This window comes from Bos grunniens, chromosome 15, assembly GCF_055505025.1.
Source record: "Bos grunniens cultivar Pamir isolate PY7600 chromosome 15, Bosgru_T2T1.0, whole genome shotgun sequence".
NCBI classification, from domain to species: domain Eukaryota; kingdom Metazoa; phylum Chordata; class Mammalia; order Artiodactyla; family Bovidae; genus Bos; species Bos grunniens.
Window position 1 is genome coordinate 35,040,005 of NC_141179.1, and position 18,819 is coordinate 35,058,823.

At 44.8% G+C, this 18,819-nt stretch overlaps 1 protein-coding gene across 14 annotated transcripts in view; it reads left to right on the forward strand.

The window, feature by feature from the left end:
- The first annotated feature begins 418 nt into the window (after positions 1–418).
- The window catches only part of SERGEF (secretion regulating guanine nucleotide exchange factor), a 248,831-nt gene continuing 230,430 nt past the window's right edge, over positions 419–18,819 (forward strand). For 10 of the 14 annotated variants that reach the window (XR_015142017.1, XR_015142018.1, XM_086339745.1 and 7 more), the window contains exons 1-5: positions 419–509; positions 4,271–4,406; positions 5,589–5,744; positions 7,461–7,555; positions 14,461–14,521. Coding sequence is in view for 12 of the 14 variants with exons in the window: in XM_086339745.1 (XP_086195871.1) it covers positions 450–509; positions 4,271–4,406; positions 5,589–5,744; positions 7,461–7,555; positions 14,461–14,521 (508 nt within the window). In the remaining 2 variants the exon portion in view is untranslated. Of the gene's footprint in view, positions 764–4,270; positions 4,407–5,588; positions 5,745–7,460; positions 7,556–14,460; positions 14,522–18,819 lie in introns of all 14 variants that reach the window. The other 4 variants (XM_086339748.1, XM_086339753.1, XM_086339747.1 and 1 more) reach the window with 2 other exon arrangements.

The following is an 18,819-nucleotide window of genomic DNA, read 5'->3' on the forward strand; positions in this document are numbered from 1 at the left end:
AATAGAGTGCGAGGGGAGGGAAGGAGACGCCAAGCTGCCGGGCGAGACCGGAGACAGGGGGCGGAGACGCTCTTAGCGCGCCGGGGCGGGGTGATGGGGGAGCTGCAAACCCGCTCCCGCCGGCGCCAGGTTAGCAGCTGCAAGAGGGGGCGGCCCACAGCCAGCTGCAGACCCTTCCCCGGCGTGGGCGCCGCACACCCTTCACCAATCCCTTCCCAGGCCTGCCCCGCTTCGGCAAGCCTCTCCCCCGGCGGGCCCCGCCCCACCCCCTGCCCGGCCGGTCCCGCCCCGCTCCCTCCCTGGCGGGTCCCACCCCCGTGCCCAGGAGGGCTCCGCCCCCGCCCCGCCCCGCCCCCCGCCCGAGACGGCCCCGCCCCCGCCCCGCCCTCTCTCCGGGAGGGCCCGTCCCCGCGCCGGCCCCCCCGGAAGCGCGGGCTGAGAGTGCCCGCATGGAGCCAGAACCGCACTCCTCGGAGGCCGTCCCTACAGCTGCCGCGCTCTTCGCTTGGGTACGTGACTCCGCCCCCGGGCCGAGGCAGCTGGGACTGAGGGTCGCGCAGACCCTGGGAAGCCCCCGGCCTGGGCGTGGGCGGCCCTGGGGCCCAGTGGTCGAGGTCCGAGAGGCGCTCCGGGTTGGAGGATCCTGGGTTGGGGTCTGGGTAGAAGAGGATCGGGAGGGAAGGGTCTTCGTGGGGTGACTTAGGGGCTTCGGATCGGAGGAGCTGCGGCGCAGAGGAAAGAACCTGCTACCCGGACACAGTGTGTGAGTCCGCGACAGACTTCAGGCCTCGATAGCGCTGGGAAAGACCGCGCGGCGGGCTCTGTGCAGGGACTACCGCCCTGTGGGGCCACCTGTGCTTCTCACCCTCCCGTTGCCAGGAGGATGGAGGCCTTTCCCCAGCTCCACCCCCGCCTGGTTGGAGCATCCTTTTGGTGTGAGGCCTGCCGTGTTGAACCGTGCACGCGGCGAGACCCTGCATAGTTGCAGATATTCGGCTGTGATTGGAACCTGCCTGCACTGGGAGTGTGGGAGACTGCGCTGGTGTTGGTTTGACCAGAGCATTGAGAGACGGGGTCATCTTTATGTATCGTGGTTGGGCAAGAGGAGAGCCTGTGCACAGGAGAGCGTGGCAGGCATCCGGCCAGATGCAGGGGAACAAGCAGACACAGTGTCTTGTAGTTCTTCACAGGGCATAATTGTATTGAAATGTATGAGTTGTTAATAATATCAGTCTCCTTCGCTAGAATGTAGGCATCAGGAGGGTGGGTACTGTGCGGGGCTCATGCCTGGCACATTGTAAGGTGCTCAGTACACATTTGTTGACTAATGGATGAATGAGTACCTGTTGTGTGCAGAACTATGTGCAGGTCTTTTGGGGAAAGCACAGGAATTAAAGACTTGCAGCTCTTGCTTTGGGGATGGTGGAGAAGGAGGTGGGAGAGGATAAGACCTTTATTGCTGTTAAAACCAGTATGTATTGACTAATTTTTTTTAAAGCTAATTATCAGCACTGGGTAGTATTTATTGAATGCGGGATTGCTTCTGATGGGCAGAATGGAGAGCCTGGCGTGGCTTGAGGTAGTCTGAATCTCCATGTGCCTTTGAGATGGCCCTTGAGCTGGGTGTGGAATTAGGGATTGGCTGTGTGCCTGGGATGGCTGTTTGTCCCAGGCCAGGGACTGGGGTCTGTGTAGACAGTACTGACAAGGCCTTTCAGATATGGCCTTGTCAGTACTGAAGCAAAAATACTGTTGAACCTAACCTCCTTGCTGTGCTTGGAGTCTTGATGGTGTATTCTTCCTGCTGCATTAGCTGTGTGGAGGGATGTATTAGTTTGCTAAGGCTGCCATACAAATACATACAAATACATACAAAATAACACAGATGGGGAGGCTTAAACAATGGAAATTTATTTTCTCACAGTCTGGAGGGTAGAAATCCAAGATCAAGATATCAGCACGTTTAGTTTCGTCTGGGTCCTGTCTCTTTGGCTTAGAGATGGCCTCCTGTTTGCTGTGTCCTCATGCGGCTTTTTCTGTGGGTGGGGAGTGTTCACGTGTTTCCTCTTATAAGGATACCGGTCATATTGGATTTGGGACACATCCTTATGATCTCATGGAACCTTAGTTGCCTTTTAAAAGGCCCTGAATCCAAATACAAATCACATTCTGAGGCACTGAGATTAGGGTTTCAACAGATGACTTTCAGTGAACACAGATCAGTTCATAACAAGGGAATTTACCTTTATAGAGATGTGTGTGTGTGTGTGTGTGTGTGATGTATGGACTGTTTATAAGGATGGGAGGCAAATACAGCTGTAATAGGTTGTTTTAAAATTTCCCTTTGTTTTGCTCTATCATGGGTGTAGGGCCTCTTGCTGCATCACAAAAATTTGGTGCCAAATTTGAATCCCATAATGTTGGTGTATTACTTTCTGTTCAGCAACCTGTAGCCCTGGTCGTGGGGCCTTGGAGCTCTTACAGCTAACAGAGAAATCCTGTACACTTGTTCTCCACCTCACATTGTGCAAGTCTTTCCTAGGTAGAGACTCATAGGGTCTTACGTTCATTCCCTGTAAAATACATGCCCACCTTCTTTGGACCAGCACCATTTCAGATGCAAGGGAAACAGCAGTGAAAAGAACAAGGTTCCTGCCCTCATGGAGTTTACTTTTTAGTGGGAGAGGTAGGCAGTAAACTAGTAAACATACAATGTAATGCCAGGGAGCGCCATGAAGAAAAATAAAGCAGAAAAAGGACGTAAAGGGATTGGGGTGCTGTTTTAGAAAGGGTCATACAGTTAGCTTCCTGCTAGGTAAGCTCTGGGCTGGTTCACCATATATGCCTTTTTTCTTTATTCTTAGAGGCAAAATAGGCTATAATGAAAGGAGCGGGGCATTTGACTTGTCTACTCAGCTGTGTGACCATGGAAAGTTATTTAACCTCTCTGAGCCTTAGTTTCTTCATCTGTGAACTGAGAACGATAATGCCCTCTCCTCTGTTGTGAGAATTAATGCCCAACATACAGAGAAGCAAGCACTCAGTAGTTGGTAGCTAATATTGCCCTAGGGAATTCTGGGACTTCTGGGACCTGTGTCCCTGCATGGCTTGCTCGTCCAGCAGGGAGTCCTTGCAGCCCAGGATGACTCTGGAATAGAGCACACGGGACAGGAGTTTGTATGCATGCATGCATTTTTGAGTTTAAATCACTTTTCTTCATTCAGGTGTCTTACAAAATGAACACGTTTTAAAAGTTTTACTACTTAAGAACCAACCAGCAGTAGGTAGTTGGAGAAATTATAAGGATTCTCAAAATCTTAATAAGATTTTCCCTGCAGGCCCACCCATTATCCCTTATCTTCAATTTTGAATACAGGAAACTCTGAAAAGCCAATACTGACTTGACATGAGGCTGTTTACAGTCTTTGACCACTGTGAGTATTCGTACCATTCACCGCAGAAATAATACTGTTTTACTTATGGAGTGCTGCTCCCAGTCCTTGCAGCCGCATGTATGATTTATATACCACATTGCTTTTCTGAAGTCTGTAAACTTCCAAAACTGAAATACATCTGGCTGCAAAGGTTTCAGGTTAGGGATTCTGGACCTTTATCATATAATAATGATGACACACATATTGCCCACCAAGGGGAAATATGTTTCCTTAGAGGAATCTCATGGCGTGAGTCTTACAGTCCCAAAACAGTGTACTTGGAAAGGTCCTTAGAGATCGTTGCCAGCCTCTTTCACTGTGCGTATGAAATAACAGTGATGCGCTCTGTTTGCGGGCACAAAATCTGCAGCTGACTTTGATTCCAGAAGCTCATTGCTAGTTTCCCCAGTGAGGCTGTGGGGAGAAGGGTTAAGAACTAGTACTACTACATTCTTCCCCGCCCACTTTGTTCCTATTTTTCCTGATTATATCTTACTTTAGCTATCCTAGATTTTTATCAGAAGGAACTCCTACGCTGTCTGCCCGAAGCAACACATATTGGCTGGGATGTTGGAAGGGGAAGCTGAGGAGTATCCCAGGATGAGCTGTGGATGCTGATGGCTCCTCCCACATGGAAACTGAGGTGTTCTGGGGCCTCTGTCCAAGTGTAGGTGTTGTATAACATCTTCGTAAGAAGGAGCCTATGGCGTCTTATCTGTCCTAGGCTCAGAGAGGAGTGTCAGGGTGAGAAAGGTGGGGACTGGTAGATTCACATCGACCAGCTGAGGTTATTGAAGTTCCCATACTTTTTCGTGATTGGCTTGTTTTATCCCTAGGGTGCAAATAGCTATGGGCAACTTGGCCTTGGCCACAAGGAAGATGTGCTTTCTGCCCAGCAACTGAGTGACTTCTGTAAATCTGGTTGTATCAAGAGGATCACAGGAGGAGGGGGCCACTCTGCTGTTGTCACAGGTAACTTCCTTCCAGAACAGCCTCTCACTTTCTTATTTGGACATTTCCCCCTAGGGTGTTATGTTACCGTCTTTCAGCCTTTTGTATTTTGCAGAGGACAGCATTTTTGTGATGAAATCAGGCTACCATCAGAGAATCCTAGGTTGTCAGAGCCAAAAGGATTTCAGAGATCAAGACCCCTTTCTTCCCCTCCCTCCCCTCCCCACATGAGGCTCAGAGAGGAAAACTGCTTCAAGTTACAAGACAAATAGTGGCCAAGTTGCAATGTATATTATACTTTATGCTGTATATTGATATTTAACTTTCACCTATGAATTAGAAGTCCTTGCAGTTAAGTTGAATATTCCCTGAGAGCAAGAACTTTGTATTTTCCTTAATCTTCCCTCACAGTAGCTGGAGTAGTACTTAGTAAGGATTACAAGTGCTATAATATTGCCAAAGAGGGCATGTTCCATCCTGACTAAGAACTTGAGCTCTGGAATCAAACCTCCTGGGTTTAAATCCCAGTTCTTTTAATTACTGGCTGTGTGGCCTTGGGCAAATTACTTAATTTCTCTGTGCCACAGTTGCTTCTCTGTTACATGAGGATAATGGTGGTGGATAAGGAGAATCCGTAAGTTAACAGGACTGCATTATGACTTTCATGGGTACTTGAAACTTTGGCCTCCCTCTATAAAAAAATATTTAAAATTATACTTACAGTGGCACAGATATAAAGATTAATATAATCCAGGCTAGATTTAGTATTATATATTTTTATTACATATATTTTTTATTTAAAAAATTTTAATTAAAACATTTTTGTGGGCCTCTACGAGTATTGTGCACCCTGGCCCTATGCATAAAAGATAAGTTGGCTTCACACACGAGGCCCTTAGAAGAGTACTTGGCACATTTTATATTCCAAATAGATATTGGCTTTTATTGTTATAGTAGATGCTCAATTTGGTGATTGATTGGCCACTGCTGTGGAACTTGGAGTTTCCATTTAGATATTAGGTTGTAACCCCTTGGCCCTGTGCCATTAGGTCCAGAGCATCTTAACATGCATGGCTTATTAACTTGGGTGGGAAAAAAGTTAGTGGGTCCATGACTCCAGATAATTTATGAAATCCTTTTGCTCACTTTGGCGGTTGTAATTTCCCCTGCACATACTACCACCAAAACCTTTGTATTTTGCAGATGAAGGAAGCCTTTTTGTGTGTGGCCTGAACAAAGATGGGCAGCTGGGGCTGGGTCACACAGAGGAGGTCCTGTATTTTACCCCCTGCAAATCGCTTCTTGGCTGTGCCATCCAGCAGGTAGCCTGTGGCTGGGACTTTACTATTATACTTACAGGTGAGTGCTACTGCTGCTAAGTCACAGGTGAGTGCACTTCTAGGTAAATCTGTGTAACTGCCAAGGCTTTTGGGGAGAAGAGCATGATGCTGCGGGCCCTGATTCAATGAAACGCACTTTGTATTTAAAAATACACACCAGGGACTTCCCTAGTAGTGCAGTAGCCAAGACTCCATGCTCCCAATGCAGGGCGTCTGGGTTTAATCCCTGGTCAGGGAACCAGATCCCATGTGTTGCAAGTAAGAGTTCACATGACACAGCTAAAGATCCCACGTGCCACAGCTAAGATCCGGTACAGCCAAATAAATATTAACACACACACACACACAAATATTCTTTCTAGTTGTCAAGGCAAGTTGTGGGGTGCATTTTGCAAGGAGAATTTTAACAGTAAAGGAGGTTGGGCTGGAAAATCTGGAGGGTAATTATTAGAATCTAAACAGTTGCTAGTGGTAAAGAACCTGCCTGCCAGTGCAGAGTTGCAAGAGAGCTGAGTTCGATCCCTGGGTTGGGAAGATCCCCTGGAGGAGGAAATGGCAACCTACTCCAGTATTCTTGCCTGGAGAATTACATGGGCAGAGGAGCCTGGCATGTTGCAGTCCATGGGGCCACAAAGAGTCAGACAGGACTGAGCGACTGAGCACACACAAACGATAGCTATCATTTATGAAATACTTAGAGTGTGGGCCTGGGTCAGAGCTGTAGGGAGTCAGTAGATACCACTGTTTTTTGCTATTCGGGACCACTTGTGAGACAGACTCAGAACATTCAGGCAGGTGGAGAGCAAACGATTAGCTTTTTACTGATACAAGCTAAGTTGGAGGATGGGGCTGACTGTCACACCAAGAGGTTCTGCTGACACTCCTCTAATCCAAGCCTGCCCCCTAAACTTTAACAGGGGAGACCCTACTGTGTGTCAGCCCAGGGTGCTGAGAGGAAGGTGCTAAGCCATACATGTCCTGTTTCTTCTCTCAGATTCACCAAGTGGCTAGGTTATCCCTCCTTCTTCAGAAAGCAGTGCAAATGGAGAAGGGCAGGGAAAAGACTTGAAGTGTATTAAAGTAGGGGCTTCCCTGGTAGCTCAGCTGGTAAAGAATCCGCCTGCAATGCAGGAGACCCCTTCGATTCCTGGGTCGGGAAGATCCTGGAGAAGCGATAGGCTATCCACTCCAGTATTCTTGGGTTTCCCTGGTGGCTCAGGTAGTAAAGAATCCACCTGCAATGCGGGAGACTTGGGTTCGATCCCTGGGTTGGGAAGATCCTCTGGAGGAGGGCATGGCAACCCACTCCAGTATTCTAGCCTGGAGAATCCTCACAGACAGAGGAGCCTGGTGGGCTATAGTCCATGGGGTTGCAAAGAGTTGGACACAACTGAGCGACTAAGCATAGCACATATTAAAATAATGGAAATTCTGTTCCACGGAAATGTGAAAAGTGGGAGATAAGTATCCTGCATCTCAACACGAGGCACACGGCTAAGCGTTCTTCATGGTTAACCTGTCATTAATCAGGTGTGGAGTGGGCAGTCTGTGTGAAATGCTCAGCCCAGTGCCCAGTCTTCTTATTCCTAGGGAAACAGAGCAGGAACTATGGATTGAATGGGCTGAAGCACGGGTGCCTCTCATTCCTTTTGCTGTTATCATCCTGCAGAATTTACCCATTAGACTTAGATATCTTACTTCTTAGATCTGCAATTCAAGTATTTGTATTTTGCAGAAAATGGTCAAGTTCTGTCATGTGGATCCAACTCCTTTGGCCAGCTGGGAGTTCCTCATGGGCCTCGAAGATGTGTGATCCCCCAGGCCATCGAGGTAAGGATGGCACTTGATACTGATCTTGCCTGTGTCCTGTTAAAGGGTCTCCAGGTATCACATTTATCCCCCTCACCAGACTGAAGGGCTGGCTGCGTCCCTGAAAACTCATGGGGTAGTCAGAATGTATATTGAAAAACTTAGGTTCTCCTGGGAAAATTAGGTTGGAGGGATGGATGCTGTGAGTGAAAAGCCTCTGCTAGCTCTCATACATGTTATAATTTTTTGTGAAGTAAAAGAATGAAACTGATATATCCCATAATGACATCAATGACATCTTAAAATTCTAAAAGTTATAATAGTGGAAACTGTGTTAGAAACAGGTCTGATTGGAAGTGACTTCCCTAAGGACACTATATGAGGCAGATGGCATAGGTCAGTTCTGCCCAGTGGAAATGTAACGTGAGCCACATATGTAGCTTAAAATTTTCTAGTAGCACCATTTAAAAAATGTGTTTCAGGACTTCCCAGTCCAGTGGTTAATACCACTGGTGTGGTCCAGCGGTTAATACTCCATGCTTCCAATGCAGAGGGGTGGAGGAGGGGGCAGGTTCGATCCCTGGTTGAGGAATTAAGCTCTCACATGCTGTGTGGTGTGGCCAAAAAGTAAAAATAAAAATGTAAATAAATAATGTATGTTTCAGTGGTTTTTAGTATATTCACAGAGATGTGCAGCCATCACCGTCATCTACTTTTAGACCATTTTTATTATCACAAAAGAAACCGCACGCCCAATAGCCGCCAACTCCCATTTTCACCTCTTAACAGGCCCTTGTCGCTCTTGTTCAGTCGCTCAGTCGCGTCTGACTCTTTGCGACCCCATGAACTGCAGCATGCCAGGCTTCTCTCCTTCTTTCACTATCTCCCTGAGTTTGCTCAAACTCATGTCCATTGAGACAGTGATGCCATCCAACCATCTTATCCTCTGTCGCCCCCCTTTTCCTCTTGCCCTCAATGTTTTCCAGCATCAAAATCTTTTCCAATGAGTTGGCTCTTCAGATCAGGTGGCCAAAGTCTTGGAGCTTCAGCCTCAGTCCTTCCAGCAAATATTCAGGGTTGATTTCCTTTAGGATTGACTGGTTTGATCTCCTTGCTGCCCAAGGGACTCTCAGGAGTCTTCGCCAGCACAGTTTGAAAGCACCAATTCTTATGGGCATTTCATATAAATGGAATCATATAATATGTAGCCTTTTGTGTGTGGTTTCTTTCATTGCATATGATTTTTTTAAGTTTCATCCATGTCATGGTATGACATGGCAAAATTAATTTTAATAACTTTTAAACTAGTCTCATGTATCCAAACTATGATTATTTCATTTTATGTATCATCAATGTAAAACTTTATTAATGGACATTTTATATTCTTCAACTTATATGAAGACTTTTTTTGTGGTATAGATTTTCTTTAGAGTATATCTCGGTTCAGTATAGTCACCTTTTAAGTGTTCAACAGCCACATGTAGTTAGAGGCTACCGTATTGGATGGCACAGGTATTAGGACTCCTGGTTTTAGTTCAGAGCTCTTGTCACTGCATTGTACTTAAAATGTACACATTTTTCTGAAGATATGGAAGCAAATTTTTAGAGAAATTATATTGGAATCTAAAATGAGTTTCACCTAAGCTGCCCCATTCATACCTAATTTTCTTAAACTGTGACTAAGAATGGGATCTGTTTTCATTGGATGGAGAGCTTGGGTCTGCGCCTATCACATGAATTCTAATTGGCTGGTATTGGGGGAATATTATTTGGGGTCATGGTTTCCATGGTGTTTTAATCCCTTTGGGCTATTCTAACAAAAATATCATACAGTGGGTGGCTTAAACAGCAAACATTTATTTTTCACAGCTCTGGAGGCTGAGAAGTCCAAAATCAAGGCGCCAGCAGATTTGGTATTTGGTGAGGGCTCACTTTCTGGTCCATAGACAGCTGTGTTTTTGCTGTGTCCTTAAATGTGAGAAGGGGAAAAGCACTGTCTTTTATAAGGGCATTACTTTCCTCCATAAGGGCTCTGCTCTCATGACCTAATCACCTTCCAAAGGCCTTCCAAAGTACCTCCCAGTACTATCATGTTGGGGATTAGGTCTCAACATATGACTTTTCAACAAACACAGACACTCAGTCTGTATAGCATATGGTATACATGGAATTCTAGACCGTGTAGTCCCTGTTGTAAGGAGTGTTACAGCTTCGAGTAATAGTTGCAAATAGATGAGTTTTTAAGAACCTATGTAAAAGTTGTAATTAATTTAGCTTGAGTCACATGATGAAAGAAGACAGAGGAACAAAGGTTAAAATATGTTGGATGATAAAATAAGAAGGTAAAAACATTTTGACATGTGTATCTTATAGAACAATGGGAGAAATGTGCTAAAGTGAAGTGGAAGAGAAATTCATTCATTTATTTAATAGCAATATCGCTGGATCATGGAAAAAGCAAGAGAGTTCCAGAAAAACATCTACTTCTGCTTATTGACTATGCCAAAGCCTTTGACTGTGTGGATCACAGTAAACTGTGGAAAATTCTGAAAGAGATGGGAATACCAGACCACCTGATCTGCCTCTTGAGAAATCTGTATGCAGGTCAGGAAGCAACAGTTAGAACTGGACATGGAACAACAGACTGGTTCCAAATAGGAAAAGGAGTACGTCAAGGCTGTATATTGTCACCCTGTTTATTTAACTTATATGCAGAGTACATCATGAGAAATGCTGGACTGGAAGAAACACAAGCTGGAATCAAGATTGCCGGGAGAAATATCAATAACCTTAGATATACAGATGACACCACCCTTATGGCAGAAAGTGAAGAGGAACTAAAAACCCTCTTGATGAAAGTGAAAGTGGAGAGTGAAAAAGTGGGCTTAAAGCTCAACATTCAGAAAACGAAGATCATGGCATCTGGTCCCATCACTTCCTGGGAAATAGATGGGGAAACAGTGGAAACAGTGTCAGACTTTATTTTTCTGGGCTCCAAAATCACTGCAGATGGTGACTGCAGCCATGAAATTAAAAGACGCTTACTCCTTGGAAGGAAAGTTATGACCAACCTAGATGGCATATTCAAAAGTAGAGACATTACTTTGCCAACAAAGGTCCATCTAGTAAAGGCTATGGTTTTTCCTGTGGTCATGTATGGATGTGAGAGTTGGACCGTGAAGAAGGCTGAGCGCCGAAGAATTGATGCTTTTGAAGTGTGGTGTTGGAGAAGACTCTTGAGAGTCCCTTGGACTGCAAGGAGATCCAACCAGTCCATTCTGAAGGAGATCAGCCCTGGGATTTCTTTGGAAGGAATGATGCTAAAGCTGAAAGTCCAGTACTTTGGCCACCTCATGCGAAGAGTTGACTCATTGGAAAAGACTCTGATGCTGGGAGGGATTGAGGGCAAGAGGAGAAGGGGACGACAGAGGATGAGATGGCTGGATGGCATCACTGACTCGATGGATGTGAGTCTGAGTGAACTCCGGGAGTTGGTGATGGACAGGGAGGCCTGGCGTGCTGTGATTCATGGGGTCGCAAAGAGTTGGACACGACTGAGTGACTGATCTGATCTGATTGTGTGAAGGTGCTGTATTTAGGCAGGAGAGACAAAGGTGAGTAAGACCAAATCCTAACATTTGAGGACCTTGTAGTTTAGTAGTACATGTTGATATAGAAACACCTAGATGAATTACCATGTTAGAACTAGATAGATGCTTGTGGAGCCCCTAAAAGGGAGGGTTGAACTCTTTCTAGGGGAAGGTAGGGTGAGAACAGACCTATGCTGAATCTTGAAAGTTGAGTATAAGTTGACCTGGCTTGGGATAGGAGGATGTGCAGAGTAGGTACAAAAGAAGCAATTGCAAACAGAAGGATGCTGCTGCTGCTAAGTCACTTCAGTCATGTCCAACTCTGTGCAACCCCATAGACAGCAGCCCACCAGGCTCCCCCGTCGCTGGAGTTATCCAGGCAATAACACTGGAGTGGCTTGCCATTGCCTTCTCCAATGCATGAAAGTGAAAAGTGAAAGTGAAGTTGCTCAGTCGTGTCCGACTCTTCTCGACCCCATGGACTGCAGCCTACCAGGCTCCTCCGTCCATGGGATTTTCCAGGCAAGAGTACTGGAGTGGGGTGCCATCGCCTTCTCCAAAACAGAAGGATAAAACAGGCTTAAAACAGGAGTTTTAGAGATGCTGCAAGCAACTTAGTATGATTGTAATATAAGAAAGTGGTAGAAGTGACAGTGGGGAGCGGGCCGGTAGTATCTGACAAATGGTAAGAACAGTGAGTTAGAGAGGAGCCACATGGGGAAGTGTGGGGGCATGGAGTGAAGGAAGATTCCTCAGCAAGAAAGCTCTTGCTAATAACCCACATGAGAGATGATCCTGCCCCAAGCTAAAGCAGCAGCAGTGAGGTGGAGAGGAAGGATTGGAGATAAGTTGTTTTGAAGAGATTGAATCCATAAGTAAAGCCCTTTATTTACCTTTGAAAAGAAAAAAAAGTAAAATAAAAAAATTTAAAGGTAGTGTTTTCAAATTGTGTGAACAGTAAGATTGGATCTTCCCTGAAGCTAATGTGATTGTGGGCTGAATTAATAGAAGTATAGTCTACAGAAGAAGAGAGGCCAGAGCTCTGTCCTTTGTGCTGGTCACACTACGTCAGCGATGTTGTGTCGTGGTGTGGGTTTGTTTCTTCAGCTCTGGGCACTGAGGTGAATAAGACTCAGACCCTGCCTTTGAGGACTCTAAAGTTTAGAAAGACACTGTTGTTGTTCAGTCACCAAGTCGTGTCTGACTCTTTGTGATTCCATGGACCGTGGCACGCCAGGCCTCCTTTAGAAAGACACTGTGGACCTCAATAAGCAAATATGGTAAAGCCCCACAGGGGCTGTGATTGTGCATATACAGTCCCTTAAAAGAGAGAGACTGAGTAACCAGAGCATAGAGGAGAGAAAACAAGAGAGGGAGGGAATTTGAAACTCGATGATAGCTGATGGAATTGGGGATGTTTGGCCTAAAGAAAAGATATGTATCTGTTATGTATAGCTGTGTAATAAACATTGCCTGAAATTTTATTAGCTTACAACAGCAAGCATTTATTGTCTCTCAGTTTGGAGGGTGAGGAATCTAGGAACAGCTTAGCTGGTCTCATGAGGCTGCAGTCAAGATGTCAGGCATGCTGGAGGTCTGCTAGAGGCTTGACTGGGCTGGTGGTTCCTCCTTCCACTTTCTCATGGGCAGGAGACTAGTTCCTTGCCATATGGCCCTTTTTGTAGGACTGTTCAGATGTGATATGGCTTCCCCCAAAAGTGATGAAACAGTGGCTGACTTTATTTTTCTGGGCTCCAAAATCACTGCAGATGGTGGTTGCAGCCATGAAATTAAAAGATGCTTACTCCTTGCAAGGAAAGTTATGACCAACCTAGATAGCATATTGAAAAGCAGAGACATTACTTTGCCAACAAAGGTCCGTCTAGTCAAGGCTATGGTTTTTCCAGTGGTCATGTATGGATGTGAGAGTTGGACTGTGAAGAAAGCCGAGCGCTGAAGAATTGATGCTTTTGAACTGTGGTGTTGGAGAAGACTCTTGAGAGTCCCTTGGACTACAAGGAGATCCAGCCAGTCCATCCTAAAGATCAGTCCTGGGTATTCATTGGAAGGACTGATGTTGAAGCTGAAACTCTAATACTTTGGCCACCTGATGTGAAGAGCTGACTCATTTGAAAAGACCCTGATGCTGGGAAAGATTGAGAGCAGGAGGAGAAGGGGATGACAGAGGATGAGATGGTTGGATGGTATCACCGACTCAATGGACATGGGTTTGGGTGGACTCCAGATGTTGATGATGGACAGGGAGGCCTGGTGTGCTGCGGTTCATGGGGTTGCAAAGAGTCGGACACGACTGAGCGACTGAACTGAACTGAACTGAAAAGTGATGAGAGAGAAAGAAAACTTCACCACCTTTGGTCAAGCAAGAGGCTTCAATGCCTTTTATTGTCTAGTCTCTGAGTCACTCAACACTTCCTTATCCCATTCACTAGAAGCAAGTCACTAAGACCAGCCTACAGTGAAAGTGAGGGAAATTAAGCTGCCTATCTTGAAGGGAGGAGTCTAAAATTTGAGGACCTGTTTTTAAATTTTATTTTTTGAAGTATAATGGCTTTGCAATGTTGTGTTAGTTTTCCTTTGTACAACAAAATGAATCAGCTCTATGTATACATATATCCCCTCTGTCTTGAGCCTCCCACACCCACCCCCGGAGGACCTATTTTTAAAGCCACTGCAAGATGTCTTAGAGAGGACGTGACAACTGACTTCAAATGTTTGGAAAGCCTTGTGAGAAGCAATAGCCAGTTAGCTTTGGTTCCACCTAGGGAGACAGATGGAACCGTGCAAACGTGGGCAGGCACCTGGTGAGCCCATGTTACTGGAAGAAAGTATTTGGGCAGGGGTTAGATGACCCTTGGTGGGGTGTTGTCAAAGGGTTTCAAGCATTGAGTGCGGATTGGACTAGATCAGAGATCAGCAAACTAGAGCCCTTGGTAAATAAAGATTTATTGGAACATAACCACACCTATTCATATATTTATGGATGTTTTTATGTTACAATGGCAGAGTATAGTGATGTGACAGAGTCTAAAATTTTCACTATCTAGCCCTTTATGGAAAACTTTTGCCAACCCCAGACTGGATGACCTTGCAGATGCCTCCTAGCCCTGAGTGGCATTGTGATATGGTATTTGAAAAATATTTTGCCTTTTAGGGATACATATAGAGGCATTTGTGAATGGAAGTGTTGGGAATTGGGAGCGCCGCACTAATGAGACACATAATGAGGACCATGCTGCGTTGTATTTGGGCATAAATTACATAACACTTTGTAGATGGATAGTTCTGAGATCACCATCCTTTTCTTTGTTTTGACAGCTCCTGAGAGAGAAGGTTGTTAGTATTGCTGCTGGACTGAGGCATGCTTTAGCTGCAACAGGTGATCATTTTGCTATTATTTTCTTAATGGGCATGTAATAAGGAGACATGGAGCTTTGGAAGAAATAAACTTTAAGGAGTAATTCAGAGTGTCTGTTGTGCTCCAGTCTGATTAAAAGGAGGGGATGTAAGCAGAAGTCATGTGGGAAAGCCTTCAGCAGGTAGGGAGGAAGGAAATGAGGTGGTCCAGGTTTTCATTGTGTTCTAGGCTTGGTGCTAGGTTCTCTTGGTTTAGTTGTTTGGTGGTGTTCAGTCGCTAAGTTGTATCCGACTTTTTTGAGACCCCATGGACCGAAGCCCTGCCAGGCTCCTCTGTCCATGGGTTTACCCAGGCAAGAATTCTGGAGTGGGAGCCATTTCTGGAGCCATTTCCTTCTCCAGGGGATCTTCCCGACCTCGGGATGGAACCTATATCTCTTGCGTCTCCTGCATTGGCAGGTGGATTCTTTACTGCTAAGCCACCAGGGAAGCTCCCTTGGTTTAATTAGTAGCTCATTAATCTTCATGGCCATGCAGTAATGTGAGTTAAGTGTTTTTAAAATTGAGGTATAGTTGATTTATAATATTATATAAGTGTTAGGTATGCAACATAGTGATTCACAGTTTTTAAAGATTACATTCCATTTATGGTCGTTAGAAAATATTGACCATGTTCCTTGTACAATATATCCTTATTGCTTATTTTATTTTATACATAATTGTGTGTTTGTCTTACATATGAAGAAACTGAGGTCCAGAGAGCTGTGACACAGGGAGTTGGGGAATAAAAGGTGAGCTGGGATCAGAGTCTAGGCTGGATTCCAAGACCCATATTCTTTGTCATGAGCTGCATTGCTTTTCTAGTGGATTTTAATGTTGATTAATTTAAAAGCTTCAAGTGAGCTTGTCTCCTGTGCTGTAAGAGGGTGATGGGTGTAGGGCTGACAGAGTGTGTGAGGTCAGAGGTGGAAAGTGGAGGAGGCATGACCCTTTTTTCTCTCTCTTGCTCATTTTTCTGCTTTCTGCTCCACTCCTCTGGGCTGCAGGACAGCCTGAACGGGCTCTGGCAGCCGAGGCCCAAGCACTGGTGAGTCCAGTCTTGGAACCAGGAGAGGAGTAGAGGTGATTAAGAGTCTGGTGCTACATGGTGGTCACCTGGGGCTTAGGGTCGATTATAGTTTTTTGAAAAATTAAGGTTTTTATTTTGATAGGCATACTGATTCACATGCAGTTGTAAGAAGTGAGATAGATCACATGCACTCTTTGCCAGTTTCTCCCAGTGATAACATCTTGTGAAACTATAGTGTAATAGCTCAACTGGGGTGTCTTGACACAGTCAAGATACAGAACAGTACCTTCTCAAGGATCCCCCTTATTGCTCTTTTATAGCTTTACCCACTTTCTACCTACCCTCACCCCCTTCTTAGCTCTTCTGTTCCCCCATAATAATGTCATTGTAAGAATGTTATAGAATGGTATCATACAGTATACAGCCATTTGGGGTTGGCATTTTTGCTCAGCTTATGATTCCATGGAGATTCATCCAAGCTGGGAGTATCAATAATTTGTTCCTTGTTATTGCTAAGTAGTATTCCATGAAAAAGTGAAAGTGAAGTTGCTCAGTCGTGTCCGACTCTTTGTGACCCCATGGACTGTACTGTACCTGCCAGGCTCCTCCATCCATGGGATTTTCCAGGCAAGATTACTAGAGTGGTTTGCCATTTCCTTCTCCAGGGGATCTTCCCAATCCATGGATCAAACCCGGGTCTCCTGCGTTGCAGGCAGACTCTACTGTCTGAGCCACAGGGGGGCTTCAGTATTCCATAGTATAGCTGTATTAGTTATACTCTGTTAGTTAAACTCTATTAGCTTGCTAGGGTGGCCATAACAAAATATCACAGAGTGGGTGGCTTAAACAACAGGAGTTTATTACTGTTTTCTCACAGTTAAGGAGGCTGAAGTCCAAGATGAAGACGAGGCTTGGTCTCTAGCGACATTTCTCTCCCTGGCTTGCGGACGCTACCTCCTTGTTCTCTCCTCACGTGGTTTTTCCTCTGTACACGTGTGTGGAGAGACACAGAGACCTCTGGTGAATCTTTCTCTTTTTAAAAGGACACCGTTTCTTTCAGAAGCCTCACTCTTACGGCCCATTTAACTTTCATCACGTCCTATAGGCCCTATCTCCAAATACAGTTACGTTGGAGTTTAGGACTGCCGCTGCTGCTGCTGCTAAGTCGCTTCAGTTGTGTCCGACTCTGTGCGACCCCATAGATGGCAGCCCACCAGGCTCCCCCGTCCCTGGGATTCTCCAGGCAAGAACACTGGAGTGGGTTGCCATTTCCTTCTCCAATGCATGAAAGTGAAAAGTGAAAGTGAAGTTGCTCAGTCGTGTCCGACTCTAGCGACCCCATGGACTGCAGCCTACCAGGCCCCTCTGTCCATGGGATTTTCCAGGCAAGAGTACTGGAGTGGGGTGCCATTGCCTTCTCCGGAGTTTAGAACTTCAATATATGAATTTACGGGGGATACAATTCAGTCTATAACAACCACAGTTTGTTTAACCAGTCACCCATTGAAGCACATTTGGCTATTTCCGGTTTTTAGCTATTAAGAATAAAGCTATAAACATTTGTGGACAAGTCTTTATGTGAACATAAATTTTCATTTCTCTGGGATAAATGCCCAGGAGTGTGATGACTGAGTTGTATGGTAGTGATTATACTTTTATAAGCCGATTCCCTTAGAAATTAGCAGGGCCAGCCAGAGAATTGCCTGTCATCGGTTTCCTTGCCCCTTGCCTACCAAGATTCTGTGACCGCTAGTCTCATGAGTACATTTTTGTCAAGTTACATAGAAACACAGTTACGTGTTTAATTTTAAGTCCTCTTCTTCCCCCACTTTTTTCAGTAAATATTTCTACCTGCATCTCAAAAAATAAGGACTTTTTCTGAAAACATTACCACCCCCTCCAAAAAATACCACCATCGTATCTGCAAAAAATTATCAGTAATTCTGTAATTTCATTAAGCATCCAATCAGTATTTAAATTTCCCTGATTGTTTCAAAAATGCTTTTTATGGTTTTGTTTGAATCAGGATCCAAATTAGATCTATCATTGCACTTAGTTAATATGTATTTCATGTCTCTCTCTTTCTCTTTTAAAATTTATTTATTCCTTTTTGAAAATCTTTGTTTATTTATTTTGGTTGTGCCAGGCCTCAGCTGTGGCATGCAGGATCTTCAATGAGGATCTTTAGTTGTAGCATGTGGGATCTAGTTCCCTGACCGGGGATCAAACCCGGGCCCCCTGCATTGGGAGCATGGTGTCTTAGCCATTGAACTACCAGGGAAGTCCCTATTCCTTTTAGTTTTTTATTGTGATAAAATACACATAACATAGTTTTATCATCATAATCATTTTTAAGTGTACAATTGAGTGGGATTAAGTACATTCACATTATTGTGCAACTATTACCGCAGTCCATTGTGGAACTTTTTTTCATCTTGCAAAACTGAAACCCTATATCCATTAAACAGTAGATCCTCACTTCCCCTTCTCCCAGTCCCTGGCACCCACCATTCTTTCTGTCTCCGTGATTTTGACCACTCATTCAGGTACCTCATGTAAGTGGAATCATAGAGTCTCTGTCTTTTTGTGGCTTATTTCACTCAATATAATATCCTCAGAGTCTGTCCATGTTATAGCAAATGTCAGGATTTCCTTTTGTTTTAAGACCTAATGGTATTCTCCTATATGTATATACCACCTTCTGCTTGTCCACTTATCTATTGATGGACTCTTGGGTTGTGTCCGTACTTTAGCTATTGTGAATAATACGGCCATGAACGTGTGTGTACAGATATCACTTTGAGATCTTGCTTTCAATTCTTTTGGATATTTACCCAGAAGTATTATTGCTGGATCATACAGGAATTCTATTTTTAGTTTTGGGGGGAATTGCCATACTGTTTTCCACAGCGGCTGTACCAACTTACATGACCACCAGTAGTGCAGAAGGTTTCCAAATTTCTTCACATCCTTGCCAACCCTTGTTGTAGTAGCAATCCCAATGCCATCCCAATGAGTGTAAAGTGACAATTTCAGGGTAGTTTTGATTTCCTTTTGCTAATGGTTAGTAATGTTGATCATCTTTTCATGTGCTTATGGCCATTTGTGTATTTTCTTTGGAGAAAAGTCTATTGAAGTCCTTTGCTCATTTTTGAATCAGGTTTTATTTTTGTTGTTGTTGAGTTTTAGGAGGTCACTGTATATTTTAAGTATTAGTCCTTTATTGGACATCTCCAGCTTCTTTATGTACC